At 43.9% G+C, this 19,969-nt stretch overlaps 1 protein-coding gene across 2 annotated transcripts in view; it reads left to right on the plus strand.

The window, feature by feature from the left end:
• LOC310859256 (netrin-1) overlaps positions 1–18,257 on the plus strand; it is an 85,683-nt gene extending 67,426 nt beyond the window's left edge. For both annotated transcript variants that reach the window (XM_083765664.1, XM_083765665.1), the window contains 2 exons: positions 10,165–10,239; positions 15,389–18,257. In XM_083765664.1, the coding sequence (XP_083621790.1) occupies positions 10,165–10,239; positions 15,389–15,717 (404 nt within the window). In that variant the 3' untranslated portion in view covers positions 15,718–18,257. The remainder of the gene's footprint in view (positions 1–10,164; positions 10,240–15,388) is intronic.
• Positions 18,258–19,969: the final 1,712 nt, after the last annotated feature.

Genomic DNA, 19,969 nt, shown 5'->3' on the forward strand with positions numbered 1-19,969 from the left:
GGGTCCCGAAGCTAAAACCCCAAACTCTAGACAACATGCATGGTATTTGAACGGCTATGATCTCATCCAATATGGGATTGCAAACAGATGTGGTCCCCTTATCGGGGCATCGGTCCGACTTTGTGCGTTCTTCTTCTCCTGGAACCTAAAAGTAGGCACTGAAGTTCCCCCTGTCCGTGTTTGTGAAGCCAGAGATAGTGGAGAGGTTGGGACAGATCTAGAACAGTGGTTTTCAACCCTTAATTCGACATTTGAGTCACGGAGCACCATTTGATGAGATTTAGCCTTACAGACCCAAAACTAAAGAATATTTTGTTATCGTTGGATAAGATTTTGTCCACAATTTCATGCTGTATTGAAGTGGTACCATAGGAGAGATAACAGGAAAACTATCAAAATAACAATTCTACTTCTAATGGTGTAGACTTCTTGTAAATTAAGTAATGCAGATGTTTAAAGATAATTTAACTCTTGAGAGCGCGAAATGAAACCAAATGGACCTGTATGATGATGGTTAATGTAAGGAAGAAGAACAAGGAGAAAAAGAAGATAAGGATGACAGCTCGGGGAGACGAGGAGGAGAAATGAAGGGAACGGGAGGGATCACGGATTGGTCTTCTTCCAATAAAGCCTTAATAATGGAACGATGTGTGAATTGGTATAACCGAGAAATAGTACTGCACAATTAAACGAAAAAAGACCAAAAAAGATCTACAGTATGCGATCTACTTTCTAAATTTGAGCAGGAATCGCGCAGCACTAGTCGGCCGTCCAATTTATTTTAGTTACTAGTTTGTAAAAAAATAAATAATAAAACACCTTACATATTTATATTTCTTTCATAAATAAATAATCTTTCACCGTTGCAAGTTGCATATCACATGTCCATGTGTGGTTCAGCTCTATGGAATATATGGAATGCACATGCTAATAAAAAGTATTTAAAATGTTGCTTTGATGCTCATATTATCCTTAAGAAGTAGTAAGTTGTTTTTATTAGCATATGCATTCCATCCATACATAGACCATATGGGCATATGACATCATCAACTTGCAACAGGAGCAGTTCCTATTGAGTGAAATATTCTTTATTTATGAAATAAATCAAATATTTATAATATTAAGTGTTTATATTTTTTATTTTAGTTATAGAGGGCAAGTATAATGTTTTAAGGCATATTTGACTTATTAGCCAGGGATTCTTTTAAGAGAGGTTAAAGTCAAGTACTTTGACAGTAGTTGGCTCCAGGTACCACATTTTGAACGTAGCATTGTTCAGCAACTATACAGACTAAAGACAACCAGTAAGACACCCTGAGGGCGAGGGCACGTTGAAACAACAGAGCTTCTTAATATGGCACAGTTGAGTAGCAGGAGTTAAACTATTAACACCACGAACGCCCGGGGGTATTTAGGACCATTAAATCAGAGCGCCCAGCAATGTGCAGCAACGGAGCACATGTAGCGATGCACCAGGCGCCTTCTCGGATGTAGCTGAAGTAGCTACAGTAGATGTAGCCAAAACATGGCTACCCAGGGTTTGATGAGGTCAGTGTCGTGATCTTCATGGAGATCCAGGTGATGATAGTCAGCTCCACAGATGGAGATACATGTGTTGTACCAACTTGGTTCATTTGCAAGTGTGACGCGTGTTGCAGCAACCACACTGGTTATGATGAGACTGTCCCAGCATGGCCATATATTGATATTCCCATATATGGGCTTAATAATGATGACATCAGGGATCTCCATATATGGGCATAACAGGAATTGTATTAAGGTATTGTCCACCCTGGGCAAGACCTACGCTGTAAAGACTATCATTTGTTTGGGCGGAAGTTGTGGAATTTTAGCGGAAGTATCGCCCAAGGAAATGACGTTGATGCTTTACATACAGTATCAGTGTTGTGATTGGTCGGGAAAATATCGTATCCGGGGGAAATACATCTGACGGATGTTCCGGAGGATACATCCGCCGATAGCTTCTCTGCCTTACGTTGTGACCAGGCTTTTCTTTTCCTAGATAAGTAGGCCTGGGACCGAGGCTAGGTATTGTCTGGGAATGCCCATATATGGGCCTTTTATTTTTTTCCTTAATTTTTTTGACGTTTTCTGGCCTGAAACAACAGAGCTTCTAAATACGGCACAGTTGAGAAACACGAGTAACAGATCGACATATTGATGATGTCAGATCAACATATTGATGATGTCAGATCGACATATGGAGACAGCCATATATGGAGTGTGTCATGAGGCGTGATGTGGCATGACGTGTCACGAGGTGTGACCATATATCGAGGCGTGACACAACACGAGATTGAGACGACTGACGGTAAATGCAGGTTTTCAGAGTAACTGCGAACTATGGTTGTGATAAATATTTTCATGGGAAAAAAATGGGAATCGTGTGAGAATCGTGATCTCAATTCTTGTGTGTAGATGACTGCGGTCGACAGCTGTGAGGCAGGTGGCCTCCCTGTGCCTCTTTTTTGGGGGGGGGGAGGGTGTGGAGTGAATGGAGGGTCTGGGGGGTGGGTGGATTTTCGGAAGGGGGGGGGGGGGGTCAAACTGAGTGGATATTAATTTGTCTCTTGCATTCAACCCCCCCCTGACCGCCCCATAGACACACAGACAAGGCTGGAATGCATAGCGAATACCTTGGACGGCGCGGCCCAGACAAAACACATATTGTGCTGGTAGGTCACGGATGGTACGAGTGAGTCCGCCACTCCCACGGGTGGGTCGTGACAGAGATGTCTGCATGGCAACGCAGTGTCTGTATGCTGGGGATTAACCGCCGATGACCCCGCCATGGGCCGGCCGGCCTATAGCTGTCCGCTCAGGATATATATACAGAAAATAACTAATGATAATGGGGAGGGACCGCGATGATGATGATGTGGATGATAAGCCTCTGTTGTGTCTGTGCGTGCGTGCGTATGTGTGTGTGTGGGGCGCGAGTCACCCGTTATGTGTGTGTGCGTCGATCTGTCTGGGCCTGGAAGTAATCTGGATTTGCGGTGGGACCCCTCCTTCCTCCCCTTCCTTAGAAATGTTTTGGACGCGAGTCTCGCTCCACACGCCCTGTTTTTTAGAAGCCGGCGGTGCCTCGATCCTCTCTGTGCTTCGATGCCTGATTTATACTTGGATGCGAGCCGGTGTTACCCCGTCGAAAATAGCCGATCGGTAAGCTCACAACGCACCACAGCTGCGGCGCGTTGTGAGCTTGCAGATCGGCTATTTTCGGAGCGTATAAATCATGCGTCAGCGCCATGAGTCTTGTGGCCCATGTTGAAATTTGTGAGACTACGGAGAGAGAGAGAGAGAAATTGTGAGAAATTACAAACGAAGAGAAAGAGACAGAGAGAACTTTCAACGAAAAAAAAAGAAATCAACGTACAGTTTTCATCGCCGATAGAAGAAAGCTTTTTGCATTTGATTTACTTCCTGGCGTTCACACACACAGCTCTTGGCAGTCATTCGCCTCCTCTCTCTCTCCCTCTGTGTCTATGGAGTTGGTAATAGTCAGCAGAAGTCTGTGTGTGTGTGTGTGTGTGTGTGTGTATGTGTGTGTGTGTGTGTGTGTGTGTGTGTGTGTGTGTGTGTGTGTGTGTGTGTGTGTGTGTGTGTGTGTGTGTGTGTGTGTGTGTGTATAGAGTTGGTAATAGTCAGCAGGAGTGTCCGATGTCTCTGGGCTGAAACTCATCAGTTACAGTAATGGGAGGTGAACCCGGCCAACAGAGAGAGACCGGTGCCATGATACCACCCCAGTGTGTAATAAAGTAGCTAAGTACATTTACTGAAGTACTCAATTCAGTAACATTTTTATTAAAGTGTCAAATCACAACAAATTGTCTCAAGACACTTTACATGTAGAGCAGAGAACCGACAGCGATCCCACCCTGTAATTATGTACAACTTTAGTAATACTGCATTTACAGTATGTGAAAACTTTAGTTAATAGACACTTTTATTTTGATTATTATTACAAAACACTTCAGCCCTATATACATTTTGGCCATTTGAAAATAGCTGATCTTTAGATCGTTGTAGAATTTGGAATGGAATTTCTTAGTTATTAAAACCATAAAATTATTACACTTTTTTATAAAAAATATATATATATATTTTGAAATATGATTGATCTGTGACCCACAAATAGGTCCCGATCCACTGCTTTGGAAACAGTTCTCCAGTACGTCCCCCCCCCCCCCCCCCCCTGTTGAATGACAGCAGCCCAGGGCAGAGCGAGGCCCAGATCCATCTCTCTCTCTCTCTCTCTCTGGTCCCATACAGCATCACAGGGCAGAACACCACAGAACAGCACCGTACGGAGCAGAGCAGAGCGGAGCAGCACACTGGGCTCTCTAATCTAATTACATGCTTTATTTGCTGCAATTTGTTTCTCAATCAGTCTGGTTCAGTGAGGAAGAAAAGCCCTCCTCCTCCTGGGCACGCATTCACACCTCCTTGTACCAGTGCCCTCCTGCCTGTCTGTCTGGCAGCTCCAATGGCCTAGTAGTGGCCATGGAGACCTCCTTGTACCAGTGTCCTGCTGCCTGTCTGTCTGGCAGCTCCAATGGCCTAGTAGTGGCCATGGAGACCTCCTTGTACCAGTGCCCTCCTGCCTGTCTGTCTGGCAGCTCCAATGGCCTAGTAGTGGCCATGGAGACCTCCTTGTACCAGTGTCCTGCTGCCTGTCTGTCTGGCAGCTCCAATGGCCTAGTAGTGGCCATGGAGACCTCCTTGTACCAGTGCCCTCCTGCCTCTCTGTCTGGCAGCTCCAATGGCCGTGTAGTGGCCATGGAGACCTCCTTGTACCAGTGTCCTGCTGCCTGTCTGTCTGGCAGCTCCAATGGCCGTGTAGTGGCCATGGAGACCTCCTTGTACCAGTGTCCTGCTGCCTGTCTGTCTGGCAGCTCCAATGGCCTCCTCCTTGTACCAGTGCCCTGTTGCCTCTCTGTCTGGCAGCTCCAATGGCCGTGTAGTGGCCATGGAGCCTCGCTACCCAGGCGTAGATTTTCCTTCGCATTCGGGAAACGCATTGGAAAATCTGGCATAGGAAGCCCACTACCTTGTATATTTGCCTAACCAATAACAGAGGCGCGTCGCTATAGATTTGCACGCATACACGCATCAGCCATCCTGTCTATCTGTTGTTCTAACACGGAGGGAAGTTTGGAAAATGTACAAAAGTATTGGCATCAAAACGTAGGCCTACCAAAAGGAGAAAGTACTCATTATGCAGAATGTCCCGTTTCACGTTTTCAAATGTATACAAATATTTTTCAAATGGCCGAAATTAAGTGGTTAATTATGTATGTTTTGTAATATTTAAAAAAAAGTAACTAGTAACTAAAGTTTTCAAATACATAAATAAATCAATGTACCGGCAGTGGTGGAAAAGTAGGCTACTACATTTTGTTACCTACGTAAAAGTATCAATACTGCAATGTTACAAGTAAAAGTCCAGAATTCAGAATGTACTTGAATGTACAAGTATTGGTATCAAAATATACTTACAAGTACGTACAAGTAAAAGTACTCATTTTGCGTTTCACAAGGTATTGTATATAAAATGTATTCAAATTATTTGAGAATAGCAGATCTGCAAGCTCACAGCGCGACATGTTGTGACCTTATACAGTAGATAGTCTATTTTCAAATGTTTAAATAGGGCTGAAGTGGTTAATGTATGTTTTGTAATAATAATTCAAATCCACAAAGTAACTAGTAACAATAGTTTTCAAATAAATGTAGTGAAGTAAAAGTACAATATTTGGATCAGAGATGTAGTGGAGTAAGTAAGTAAAAGTATTGGAAATTGGAAATACTAAAAGTAAAAGTAGGCCTACCTCAAAATGTTGTACATGAGTACATGTACTTAGTTACTTTCCACCACCGAGCAGGACGCATCTCAAGTGCAAACGATTAGCTTCAAATGTCTCTGCGGGACTTTGATTCGGGAGGCAAAGGTCCGCCTCTCAGTTACTCCTTCTCAAACCTCTGAAATAACAGCCACACAAAACAACCGGTAACTACATCTACTCGGAATATGCAAAGCACACTTTCAGCTCGGAGAGACAACAAGCGCCGTCCCCACTTCTCCTGCTTGTGGCCCGCGGCACAAAGGGAACATTTGTCCTCGCGGTAGGGGAGCGCCGTGCCTTAAATGGAGATCTCGGGGTACTCTCAGCAGGACCCTGGCCCATGCCGTCTCAGGGGGTACACTAATGGGGAACGAGAGGCTATCAAAAGGGAGCATTTACTATGGCATCAAGGCTGGGGGGGAGGGTTATGAGAAAACAAAGACGCCTTTCCACGATGCCCCCCCTCGTCTGTTATTTACATGGTAATCAGACACAGCAGATACATACGTACTCCATCGTTTTATTTACTTTGCCTTTACTATATACTATACAAATACTTGAGTTTTTAAATGTATAAAAACTTTTGAAAATAGCAGTTCTAAAAGATCTGCAAGCTAGATCAATACAAGCTCACAATGTGTCGCATCGCAATGCATTGTGAGCTTGTCGATCTGTCTGAGATGAAGTGGAGCAGAAGTGTACTCAAGTAAAGTACAAATACCTCATATGCATTTATATAGCGCCTTTATCCAAGGTGCTTTACAGAGATTGTGCATTACATTCACCCATTCACACACACATTCACAGAACGATGCCGGAGGAAACCATGCGAGGTACCAACCTGCACATCAGGAGCAATTAGGAGTTCAGAGCCTTGCTCAAGGACACTTCGACACCAACTCTGGGGTTCGAACCTTGCGGTTGCCATCAGGCCACTCTACAGCCCGACTCACACCATTCGATCTAGCATACAACATTGATGCATGCTAGATGTATACAAAGGGTGTGATACATCTTGCCCCAATGCATTTCCAATGGAAGTCACATGGTTTGACACAACATTTGTGTTGTACGGCTTTCGGCGGTGTTTCGCCCCCCCCAACCCCCCCAACCCACCATACAACACAAATGTTGTGTCAAACCATGTGACTCCCATTGGAAATGCATTGCAAGCTTGCATCAGCTATACATCTCATACAACACGCATACATCAGTCTGTTCTAAAGGTGTGATTGAGGCCTACCCCTGAGCCACTGCCCCACTTAAGTACAGTACTTATTACTTAAGTAAAAGTACTTAGATACTTTACACCACTGCTCGTCACACAGCCCTTTCTAAAGTGACTCTTCTGTCTTCTTTCTATGAAGCTTTCCATGTACTAGACAGAGCAAAGGCTCTGTCTCCTAGTATCCATTCTCAGTCTAGCCCATAGCCTCCCTTTTCGGGACACATATTTCCTGGTTGCCGTGTTGCCCTGGCAACCTCATTCACACACAGCATAAAAGGACACTGAAGGCATGGAGCGGAGGAGATCTGCTCAACAACAACAATGCAGTTTGTTCGTGTTGATTTTGTCGACTAATACTATGACGACAAATGTTCGTCGACTACCTTTTTTCACTGACAAAAACTAAATGGAAACTAAATGAAAACTAAGCTACAGTATGATTAAAACTAAATATATTGACAATTTTGACTAAAATGTTAGGGAGGGACTAGAGGAGAAGACTATATAATTTATATTTGGTTGCGCTTGGGTTGTTGCGCTCTGAAAATAGCAGATCATTTTTGTCGACAAAAAACGTAGTCAACTAAAATCGTATATTTAGTCGACTAAAACATTTCAGATGATTGAAATGTGACTAAAACTAAATGAAAACTATTCAAGAGACTATACTATGACTAAAATTGCTGTCAAAATCAACACTGCTTCTATGGCTCATCCCTGAGCATCATCCCTAGTCCACTGGTTGCCAAACATTGGGTCAGGAGGGAGCCACATGTGGGTCGCAGACATAGTTTTATTTTTGGTTTCCTACATTTAGTTTGAGAGACACCAACCTGCACATTAGGGGTTCAGAGTCTTGCTAAAGGACACTTTCGACACTAACTCTGGGGGAGTTAAAAACTCTTGTGGTTCTCATCCGCTCACTCTACTCCTGAACCACTGTCACCACTGGTTAATGTATGTTTTGTAATAATATTCAATCTACAAAGTAACTACAGTTAAATAAATGTAGTGTTGTAAAAGTACAATATTTGGAACCGAGATGTAGTAGAGTAGAAGTAAAGTACAATGAACCATGTTGAGGTACAACATGGTTCTTATACTTTCCAGCACTGTGAGAGCACGGCTGGCGCTGTGACAGCAGAGCACAGCCAGTTAGGGCAGTCGCTGAAGCCCTTTAAGCTTTCAGGGGTTAAAACCAGTAAAGAGGTGCTAGGGATAAACTGTAGTGAACTGCACATCCCCATAATCCATCATAAAAAATATATATATGGCGCACACACACGCACAGTACATGGATTTGGTGAACAAAGTGTGTGTGTGTGTGTGTGTGTGTGTGGGACCTTGGCAAGAATGGTTTGCACCATCTATTAAAAAAAACCCCACATGAAACGGCAGATTTACGTTGTCTGGCAAATAATATGACCACTTATGAGCTTTTTGAACCATCTTGAAAGACAACTCTATTTTTGCAGCACGGGCATCTTGTACAGCACAGTTATGTATCCATGCATGCGTGTGCGTGCATTCTTTTCTCACAGCACACACACGTACACACACTGATGTACGTTGAGCAAAGCATGCACCTTTGCGTGACTCTGAAGGCCGGGCAGTAATTTGAGCAAAAACCTGTGTCTGCGTGAGGTATTTATTTGTTCATGGCCACGGAGTGGACCCCCGCGCCCCGCGTGATGCTTCATGGATGGCTAATTTTTTCTTTCCTGACCTCCCTTTGTGTGTCAGTGATCCCCCCCACCCACCCACCCACCCACCCCAGCACATCAGCACATCGCAGTTTGCCAACCCCTGCCCCGCTTGCCCCGACAACCCCCCCCCCCCCCCTCCCGCACGGCAATAAATGCAAAAAGCTTGACACATCCCTTGGAGGCGCCTTAAAGGAATCCTGTTTTTCTTTTTTCCCTTTTTTTTGAGGCACTGATTTGACAAGAGAAGGGGGTGGGGGGGGGATAGTATACAGGCCTTAATCAGTCCAACATTGACATGGAATGGGTGGTGTGGGAGGGTGGATGGGGGTGGGGGTAATAAGCCGTGGGTGGGTCATTTGTATGGATCTCCAAACCTCTTGGTGGTACCATGAGCTCAGTGCAGAGGTCCTTAGCATCAGGGACAGGGGTGGTAGACAGGGTCAGGGGGGTCTAAGGAGAACTAACCCCCCACCCCACTGCAACCATCACACACACACACACACACACACACACACACACACACACACACACACACACACACACACACACACACACACACACACACACACACACACACACACACACACACACACACACATATATTGTCTGCTATTTTCTATAGGGCTGTAGTCATCGTAATGCCGAAACAATGGGACCACCAGAGTGACCAGACAGATGCGTATCAGCCGGGGCAGAGCCATAAGATGTGCTGCTAACTATTAAAGGACCACTTCAACACTTTTCAACCTATACTTCATATACTAGGTCCTCACTAATAAATTAATAATCATGAAAAAATGGCGAATGTTTTTTCTACTTGGTCTGTGTCTCATAGGAGGGCTGTGGGCAGTTAAGAAACCGTCTTCCAGTGACATCATCGATGGGGATTAGAAGCTAATAGAAACTGCAGGCTTTCTAGTCCTGGAAAGTTGCAATGCGAAAATGGAAGCCATCGTTCTCATGATAATGAAAATCTAAAAAACAATTGTAAAAAGATCTTGTTTAAAAAATAATCTGCCTAATGATGATGTCACTGGAAGACGGTTTCTAAACTGCCCACAACCCTCCTATGAGACACAGACTGAGTAGAAAGAAATCGTGCCATTTTATCATGAATATTAGTGAGGACCTATTATATGAAGATAGGTTGAAAAGTGGTGAAGTCGTCCTTTAAGGATGATTTATAGTTCATTCGCAGTTGTGTGCGCTGGTGTCTCACAATGAAAATAGCCACAATGTGTCGCGCTGTGCACACGTCGTGGCCTTGTAGATCGGCTATTGTCGTTGTGACATAATAATAATACCCTCTGATTGTCTCTTTCTTTCCACCTGCTCCATATCTTCCACCGGTCCTTCTCAGACTGCGAGTCTTACTGTAAGGCCTCCAAGGGCAAGCTGAAGATCAACATGAAGAAATACTGCAAGAAAGATTACGGTGAGTGAAGACATGCTATGTGCACATTTACATTAAGAAAGACTACAGTGAGTGAAGACATTCAATGTGCACATTTACATTAAGACTACAGTGAGTGAAGACATTCAATGTGCACATTTACATTAAGACTATGGTGAGTGAAGACATTCAATGTGCACATTTACATTAAGATTACGGTGAGTGAAGACATGCAATGTGCACATTTACATTAAGAAAGACTACGGTGAGTGAAGACATTCACATTTTTGATCATTGTGAAAAAGCGAAAAACGGCTACATGGGATTGTTATGGGTTCGACTTCAAAATGTAAAAAACAAAACAAAACAGCGATTTTCACTAGTTTGGGTCTCGGGCAAACATCTGGTCTCTCTTTAGGGAGTCTCGACCTGAAACGTTTGGGAAACACTGCTCTAACATGTCCAGTCTAACCCAGTGGGTCTTAGTGTGGTCCAGACTAACCCAGTCCTTAGTGTGGTCCAGTCTAACCCAGTGGGTCTTAGTGTGGTCCAGACTAACCCAGTCCTTAGTGTGGTCCAGTCTAACCCAGTGGGTCTTAGTGTGGTCCAGTCTAACCCAGTGGGTCTTAGTGTGGTCCAGTCTAACCCAGTGGGTCTTAGTGTGGTCCAGTCTAACCCAGTGGGTCTTAGTGTGGTCCAGTCTAACCCAGTGGGTCTTAGTGTGGTCCAGTCTAACCCAGTGGGTCTTAGTGTGGTCCAGTCTAACCCAGTCCTTAGTGTGGTCCAGTCTAACCCAGTGGGTCTTAGTGTGGTCCAGTCTAACCCAGTGGGTCTTAGTGTGGTCCAGTCTAACCCAGTGGGTCTTAGTGTGGTCCAGACTAACCCAGTCCTTAGTGTGGTCCAGTCTAACCCAGTGGGTCTTAGTGTGGTCCAGTCTAACCCAGTGGGTCTTAGTGTGGTCCAGTCTAACCCAGTGGGTCTTAGTGTGGTCCAGTCTAACCCAGTGGGTCTTAGTGTGGTCCAGTCTAACCCAGTGGGTCTTAGTGTGGTCCAGTCTAACCCAGTGGGTCTTAGTGTGGTCCAGTCTAACCCAGTCCTTAGTGTGGTCCAGTCTAACCCAGTGGGTCGCTGCAGTCCTTAGTGTGGTATCTAGATAGTCTTCACTAGAAGCGTTCTTACTGACAGCTTACTGTCTTTCCCTGGATGGAGACAAAGCATCAAACACAGTGATTGGGGGAGTGGGGTGCGGTGGGGTGGTGGGGGCATAGAGTGAGGAGTGGGGTATCTCCTTGATTGACAGCCCAGCGGGCATTTAGGACCAAAGCGGATGAAGCAAAGTCAGTGTGACGGACAGTAGGTGATCTCCAAGAGGACCTCATTAAGTCTGCACGCACGCACACGTGCACGCCCGCACAGTGTGAGACAGTGTGTGTGGACTTAACACACACGCACGCACGCACAGTATAGGTATATAGCACCTTTATTAGAAGGATAAACCCCCCCTCTGATGTTAGAGGCACACACACACACAAACACACACACACACACACGCACACACGCACACACGCACACACGCACACACGCGCACCCCAAACCAATCCATTCCCCACACAGCATTCCTGTGAGCGTCCTGTCCGCTGTGGTCCATTCAAGGTGCGGATGAGAGACGTGTGACCTCTCTCCCCTCTTCCATCCCTCCTCCTCCCCCCCCCCCTCCTCCCCCCCTCCATGATTGAAGTCATAGGCTCTCTGTGGAAGCTGGTCAACCAAGCGCCAGCATCCTGCAGCATGCATACATACATACATACCTCGGCAGCTTTGACTGACAGGCCGGCCCATTGTTCCGCTTGGATTTAGGGAGTTAGGGCCTCGACCTCGACACCTCCTCTCTCTCACCCCCACACACACACACCCCTAACCTTCCACCCCCACAACCTCCCCTACTTATGTGTCTAAAAATCACACTCGTGTGAAGTGAGGGGCCCCCACTGTATTTGTAGCGGCGATATGTCATTTAGTGCCCTAAACAAACATTAAAGTCCATAAAAGTGGCTGGCAAACGATTTACGCGGTAAGTGCTCTAAACAGAACGTTGTAATATCCTCAGACCATAGATTCTGAATCCCGAATTGTCAAGCAGGAGAGAATATCACTCAACACTGTACTGAGTAGTACCCCATACACACCTCCCTGCTGCTGATGTACTGTAGCATGTGGTGGCCATGTTAAAATGAATGCATACGGGAACTGCTGGCGTCGATGAGTGATAACTGATAACCCAACACGGCACCTTCCCTGAACAAGAATCTGTCCTCCTCAGCAGCAATGCTTGAGTCTGTACGTGCGAGTGTCATTTGGGTGTGTGAGCGTGACAGACACAATGGAGTCAAACAGTTATGTTGCAAAACCTTGAAGCAAGGCTTCTTTCATACTGGGCCATGTACTGAAAATAGCCAAACTACAGGCTCACAATCAGGGGTCATCGCCATGCTGACTTGTGGTGGCCATTTCTGTTTTATTTATTTATTTATTTTTGCCACGGACATGCAAAATGACCGCACAATAATATTACTAGAAACTCATAAAGAGCTAGCCCTGAATGAAAATAAGTAAATAAGTGTCATTCAGTAACACGGTCTTATGATCAAAATTTGAATTCTAATGGTGTGTAAAAAGGAAAATCAAAACATTTGCCACGGACAAGACAAGTCTTTGCCACTGACACATTTGTTTGTGTACGGACATATTAATGAGTAATGACCCGTGCTCACAACGCGTGTGAGATTGTAGATTGGCTATATTCGGGGGCATGACATAATTGACATTGATGTGCAACCGTGTAGAAATCAGGCATAAGGATAATCAAAACGACTTTTGGTGTCAACAATTGGCTTCTTAAATCATGCCGTAACTTCTTCCAGCTTCTAACTCAACTTGAATTGTAACCTGATATTGTTATAATCTGGTTACTGTAATGATGCCTCTAATCCATTACTCCCCAGCAGTTTCAACTGCCATGTTCTTCCTGTGAGCGAGGCCTAATCCACTTTCTCTCTCACCAGGGGTCTATACAGTTAACGTGTACACGATGAGAACCAGAAAAGGCCCACTTAAACAGCTACAGTACCAAACAATAGTCTGCAGGAATGTTTTTGTTAGATACAAACCAGACCAATATACCAGCATAATATCCCCAAAGGCCTGTGTGCCACACACGGCCACACAGACAGTGCTACATGAACTCACATAATGTAGCGTGGCTGGAGAAAGTGGTATAGTTTATGGCTGTTTTGAATAGAGCAGCGGGAGAGCAGGGGCTACACGCTGCGTAGCACAGTGATGCTACAAGCTACTGCGGTCGATATGAAGACAAACTCATTGAAAGAAATGCAGCGGGTGGGAGTGTTTGTGTTGCCTTTGTGGTTACGGGGGGAGTTAGGGGCTTTCTGTCTCAAATGTAGTCGTAAGGATAACTGCTCTTGCTCAACAGAACCAAGCATCAACAAAAGGCTATTCAGTACTATTTACAGACCAGACAGCACAATGTTGGGCCATGTACTGTATTCTTCTGTTGTCCAAACACAAACAGAGAGAAGAGCGCCTTCCGCTGGTCACAGGTGGTAGAGGCAGGGTGATGGAGGAGGGCAGAGTTCACCATTAGGTCAAATTGCCCAATCAGTCAACAACCACAACTGTGGCATTTTGTTGCCAAAACCATAAGAGGTCATAAGAGAAGAACATTAGAAGAGAAAATGCTGGATTTGTGTCTCAGGAGTAGAGTGGCCGGTAGAGAGGCCCAGATGGCAAAAAAAGGGTAATTTGTCTGTGAAAAATCGTATGGTGATATGATTCCAATCATATCATGAGTTGAGTGAATTCGTTAGCCTCTATTATGTCAAAGCTAATATTGCAAATTAATTTTGGAGCATTTGGGGTGTAAATCTGACCCATTTTGGCAAACCTGACCTCAAGCAAGGAAATAGGCTTATTTTTTATTCAACGATTCTACAGAGCCAATAATAGATGGACCTGTGAGGCTTTCAGAAGCACTCTGGCTCAGAGATAGTCTTTGTTCCAACTAGAAGCTAATGGAACACTGAAGCTAGTGATTATTCTATTTGTAGAGGCCATTGGAAGACAGGCTGAAAGAGCCATGGTCAGTTCACACAGAGCAGCAGATCATAGGCTGGACGATCTGGGCTGTATAAATTGTTCTGTGAATAATGTATGATCTTGACATAATAGTTAAGCTGAAGCTGCCAACTAGTGGGTTACAGTCACAGTGAAACACTGACGCAGCATTTGAGGCAGCTCTCATTTGAGGACGCATGGTGAATAGCTTACTGTACTTGCTGTGAAAGATGCAATTATCATAATATTCACATGCGTTGGTACAGAAGAATTATCTATTTCAATGCATAGGACGCTGCGGTATTGCTGCGTTCACACGGGGAGATGCAAACATACTGTCTACCATTCATTGTCAATGCAGATGCACGTTTGTATCTGCTGCAAAAGATACAAACCTACAAAAAATATCACCTTTGTTCAATAGTTATATGGCTTGCCTTTGATACGTATAGCAATATGCTTGATTATTTTTAACAGGCTAAATTAATCTGCACATATACAGTATATATATTTGGGTTATTGGTCAGTGGATGTTCTTTTTTAATGTTTTTGCATGCTCATCATACTGTATATGAACTTAAACGTAAAGCTGGTAGTTCGACCGCCTCTAGCATGATAATCTCATTAATTTTCAGCAAAGATACAGTATACCATTCATTGTCAATGTAAGCCAGTGACATGAAGGATGAACTTCAGATACAAAAGAGACAAATATGCTGGGAATCTTTGCATATTTTGCATCTGCCCGATAGTTGCTGTCGGGAGGAAACCACCTAACTCAATTTTTGAACCTCAAAAACAAACAACTCATTCATAATGAAAATTCATATTTTTGTAATGCCAGATTTAGCCAATACGACCGCAAATGTCCCAGGCCACCCAGCCGGCTCTACTCTGCGAGAGGAGCGAGACTTTTTTATGTTTTGATTAGGCGTTCCATCATGGTTGTTTAAGCACAGCTAGATGGCTGTTTCAACCAATCAGATTGCTTGCTCGAAAGACCTGTAGTCCTAATAACCAATGCCATACCACCCCCCTATTCCCCTCTCTACGCCCACAGCCGTCCAGGTGCACATCCTGAAGGCAGACAAGGCGGGCGAGTGGTGGAAGTTCACCGTCAACATCATCTCCGTCTACAAGCAGGGCGAGAGCCGCATCCGCCGCGGCGACCAGCTGCTGTGGGTGCGTGCCAAGGACGTGGCCTGCAAGTGTCCCAAGGTCAAGCCCGGCAAGAAGTACCTGCTGCTGGGCAACGACGAGGACTCCCCCGGGCAGAGTGGCGTGGTGGCGGACAAGGGAAGCCTGGTCATCCAGTGGCGGGACACGTGGGCCCGCCGGCTGCGGAAGTTCCAGCAACGCGAGAAGAAAGGCAAGTGCAAGAAGCCGTGAAAAGGCCCCGGAGAGAGGAGAAAAGAGGAACGCCAGGATTCGGGAAGGAGGGAGGACATTAGAGGGGGAAATAAAAGAACACATATTGAGAAGAGGAGTGGGTCGTAACAACAAAAAAAGTGAAAGAAAGAATATGGACAGAAAAGAGACTGTTTGTGTCGCTGCTTTTTTCGTGTATAGAAGCATGAAGAGAACTATTTAGGATGATTTTTTTTGTTTGTTTGTTTCCGTGAACTTTTGTTGAAGGAGCTCACCTTGCAGATTTTGGTTTCACAGGTTATTTTCCTTTGAGATTTATCTCCAGTGGATTTGCCGACTTTGCACCCCTTATTATATAAAGTTGTTTGTGTTCATCTTTTTTAATATCTCAATATGAATCCAATATATTTTATACTCCGATTGAACCAATATCCTCTGCTGGTACAAAAATAAATGATACAGATGAACACTTTAATAGAATTGAATCGAGATGAAGCCACTGAATGGCCACTGCAATTTAGCCTCCTTAGTTTCACTTTCTGAGCAGAACTGAGCTTTTGTTCCCCATCAAAAACCCTCACTGCTCATAATACGGTACAATTCTTCATCCACTAACATTAAACAAATACAGATGTGCATTTGCTCCGTTTAATAAAAAACAAAAGTGCCATAAAATATTATTTCCAAGCGTCAGAAATGCACAGCTGTTTTTTAACACATTAAAACCGGGAAAGATTCAGTGTCATTTTAGATTATTTTTTTCTTATTTCTTTTTTGCATTGGCCGTTCAAAAACAGCAGATATATGAGCTTGTGTATCTGTTATTTTTGAGCATTTCGTTTTTAAAATCTTGAAAGTGAAGAGAACTACTGGTTTAGAAGGCATTTGCAGAATGGGCCTTTGCCCTGCCAGGGCTGTGCAGTGTCCCAGGAAACAATCACATCCCACAGTCAATGTCAACATTTGATCAGATTTAAATTAGCAAGCGACCAAAAACGATGGACATTTTCTGGTAACCGCACAAAGGGTTAAAATGGCATTGACACATCAATTTACCTTTTCCACCGATGCCGTCGTACATCTTATTGAATTCATTCTTTAATTTCTTATTTTTTTCATGTAAATTATTGTACAGATCACCCTGCATGCCAATGCCTCCTAGACAAAGCTGCAATGTTCGATTCACTAAGAGGTGCTGCTGAAAATAGTATATTTTTATTATTAAATTAATTTTCTTTGCTTTCTCTGCAACTGCAGCAGGTCTTAATATCTCGTCATGACAATGGTGAATTCAATTCACGATACAATTACAAAATACTAAGATAATTTCCCAAATCAAACAAACTCACAATATTTTTCCCCACTCAGAATACGAGTAAGAGTAAATTACAGTGTATTGCTAAATGACTATGTATCATTATTGTTTTTATACTTGATCATGTGTCAACCATATCATGAGACCAAAATAGTGAGCTGACAAAGAATAACCTGAAACAGTACATGACGTACTACAGGGTAAAACGTTGGAATTGAATGAGGACAGAATACATTTTGTACTTCGATCGAATGAAACAACACTTCTAACTTGCATAATATTTGAAGACCAACAATGTACAAATTTCTGCGATTTGCCTCTTAGAAAAAGTATTCTCACACCCAGCATAGCATTTTTAACAGAATGTATACATTTTGCCCTCTGTGATCTTGTTAGTATGTCATTTTTTGTAAGAAAACACAAAATAAAAATTATTAGAATGTCAAATATATTTGTAATTGATCTATGCCTTCTTCTAATGTACTAAAATGGGTTTGGCTACTGACCACTACATCTCCATAGGCGGTTTTATTATTATTATTATATATTTTTTTAGAGAGAAGAGGTATTTAGTTTTGGGAAGTACGGTAATAGGACAAAGGGCAGTTAAACAATAGAGAGAATTTGCTTACCAAACGAGGCAACAAAAAATGTACTTCTCTTTCACCGTGCCTTTAAAAAGGACAACAAAAAGCTACTTATACTTTAGGTGTAAAGCAAGTCGTTTTCAAATCCTCTTCGTTTCTCCTTAAACTAGCCTGTGGAGCTTCCAACATTACTAATGTTAACTACAGTCACAGAACAGGTCCCTCAAAGCTCTGGCGTGCTGGTTGAGGTTCGTATAGCGACTCCTGGGATGGTAGAGAAGAGAACAGCTAATGCCACGCCAGCCATGCTCTATTAGACTTCATTGAGCACACAATGCATGGTTGTGCTTTCACTGTAGGGCGCTGTACTGTACGAGCACTCAACAGCTGCAGTTCCCTATTGAGACGTCACAGTAATTCTCTGCACTGTGCTTTGCTGAAGGACATTAATTCAAAAGTGCATCTCGCATCTAACCAATCGAACCACCCCCAAAGGGATCTCAATGGTAAAGGTTTATAAATGCCTCTGCGTTATCGCAAACCTGAACCAGCATTTTGTTTTTTGATTTACAGTAGTAGAGGCAGGGGCTTTGTGAGATGTTCGCAACAGAGAGGAAATCAATGGGGCTTAGAACTAAGGCCTTAATAATAATAATAATCTGTATTTTCAAGTCACAGTTTAGATGATTAATGTATTTGACTTTATTGGTTTTTGGCCCCATTGAGTGTAACTGCTCCCTTTCTGCTAGCAATATCTCAAAAACCTGTTCTTTTAGGATGCACTGAAATGACCTCTAGTTCACGATAATTCAAAAATGTTTCTAATAGCAACTCAACTAAGTTAATCCTTGTTTCATTGTAAGCTACCGTTTCTTTTTCTTTTCTTTAACTACATTCATGATTTTGAGCATATGTGGCCTATAATTAAGTAAAAAAAGGCAGTGCCTCAACACGGTACTATGAGCTGTCTCTTGCAAAGACAAAATACATACAGTAGATGATATTCACATATTTGTATACATACTAGTATATTTATGTTAATGTTCATTGCTATAGAACACTGCATTACATGTAAATGTTCCTGTTGTATGTAATTACATCTCACAGTGGAGGAAAAAGTACTAAGATGTTTTGCTTAAGTAAAAGTACTGCAATGTAGAAATACTCCGTCACATGTAGGCTAGAAGTCCAGAATTCTTTTCTTGAATAAAAGTACAAAGGTATTGGTATCAAAATGTATTTAAAGTACCAAAGTAGAAAGTACTCATTATACATCACAAAATGTATTTGAAAATAGCAGATATACAAGCTCACAATGCGTCACATCGTCAAAATCTGCTATTTTCAAATGGCCGAAATGTATAGGGCTGAAATAGTTAATGTATGTTTTGTATCAATAATCAAATCAAGTTTTCAAACAAATGCAGTGGAGTAGAAGTAAAAGCATTGGAAATTGGAACTACTCAAGTACCTCAAAATTGAGTACTTCAGTAAATGTACTTAGTTACTTTCCACCACTGACATCTCAACCCGTGCTGGTCTGGTTCTGTAAACCCATGGTGTTTTAGATCCTTTTCCAGGGCAATGGTTTGACTGTTTCTGACCCCACGCTATCCACAGACCTGACCCCACGCTATCACAGACCTGTTTCTGACCCCACGCTATCACAGACCTGACCCCACACTATCACAGACCTGTTTCTGACCCCACGCTATCACAGACCTGACCCCACAGTATCACAGACCTGTTTCTGACCCCACGCTATCCACAGACCTGACCCCACGCTATCACAGACCTGACCCCACGCTATCACAGACCTGACCCCACGCTATCACAGACCTGACCCCACGCTATCACAGACCTGTTCCTGACCCCACGCTATCACAGACCTGACCCCACGCTATCACAGACCTGTTCCTGACCCCACGCTATCACAGACCTGTCAGTGGTCCTGACCTGACCCGACGCTATCACAGACCTGTCAGTGGTCCTGACCCCACACTATCACAGACCTGTCAGTGGTCCTGACCCGACGCTATCACAGACCTGTCAGTGGTCCTGACCCCACACTATCACAGACCTGTCAGTGGTCCTGACCCCACGCTATCACAGACCTGTCAGTGGACCTGACCCCACACTATCACAGACCTGTCAGTGGTCCTGACCCCACGCTATCACAGACCTGTCAGTGGTCCTGACCCCACGCTATCACAGACCTGTCAGTGGTCCTGACCCCACGCTATCACAGACCTGTCAGTGGTCCTGACCCCACACTATCACAGACCTGTCAGTGGTCCTGACCCCACGCTATCACAGACCTGTCAGTGGTCCTGACCCCACGCTATCCACAGACCTGTCAGTGGTCCTGACC

The sequence above is a fragment of the Protomyctophum parallelum genome (assembly GCF_964188405.1).
Source record: "Protomyctophum parallelum genome assembly, chromosome: 5".
Classification (NCBI taxonomy): Eukaryota; Metazoa; Chordata; class Actinopteri; order Myctophiformes; family Myctophidae; genus Protomyctophum; species Protomyctophum parallelum.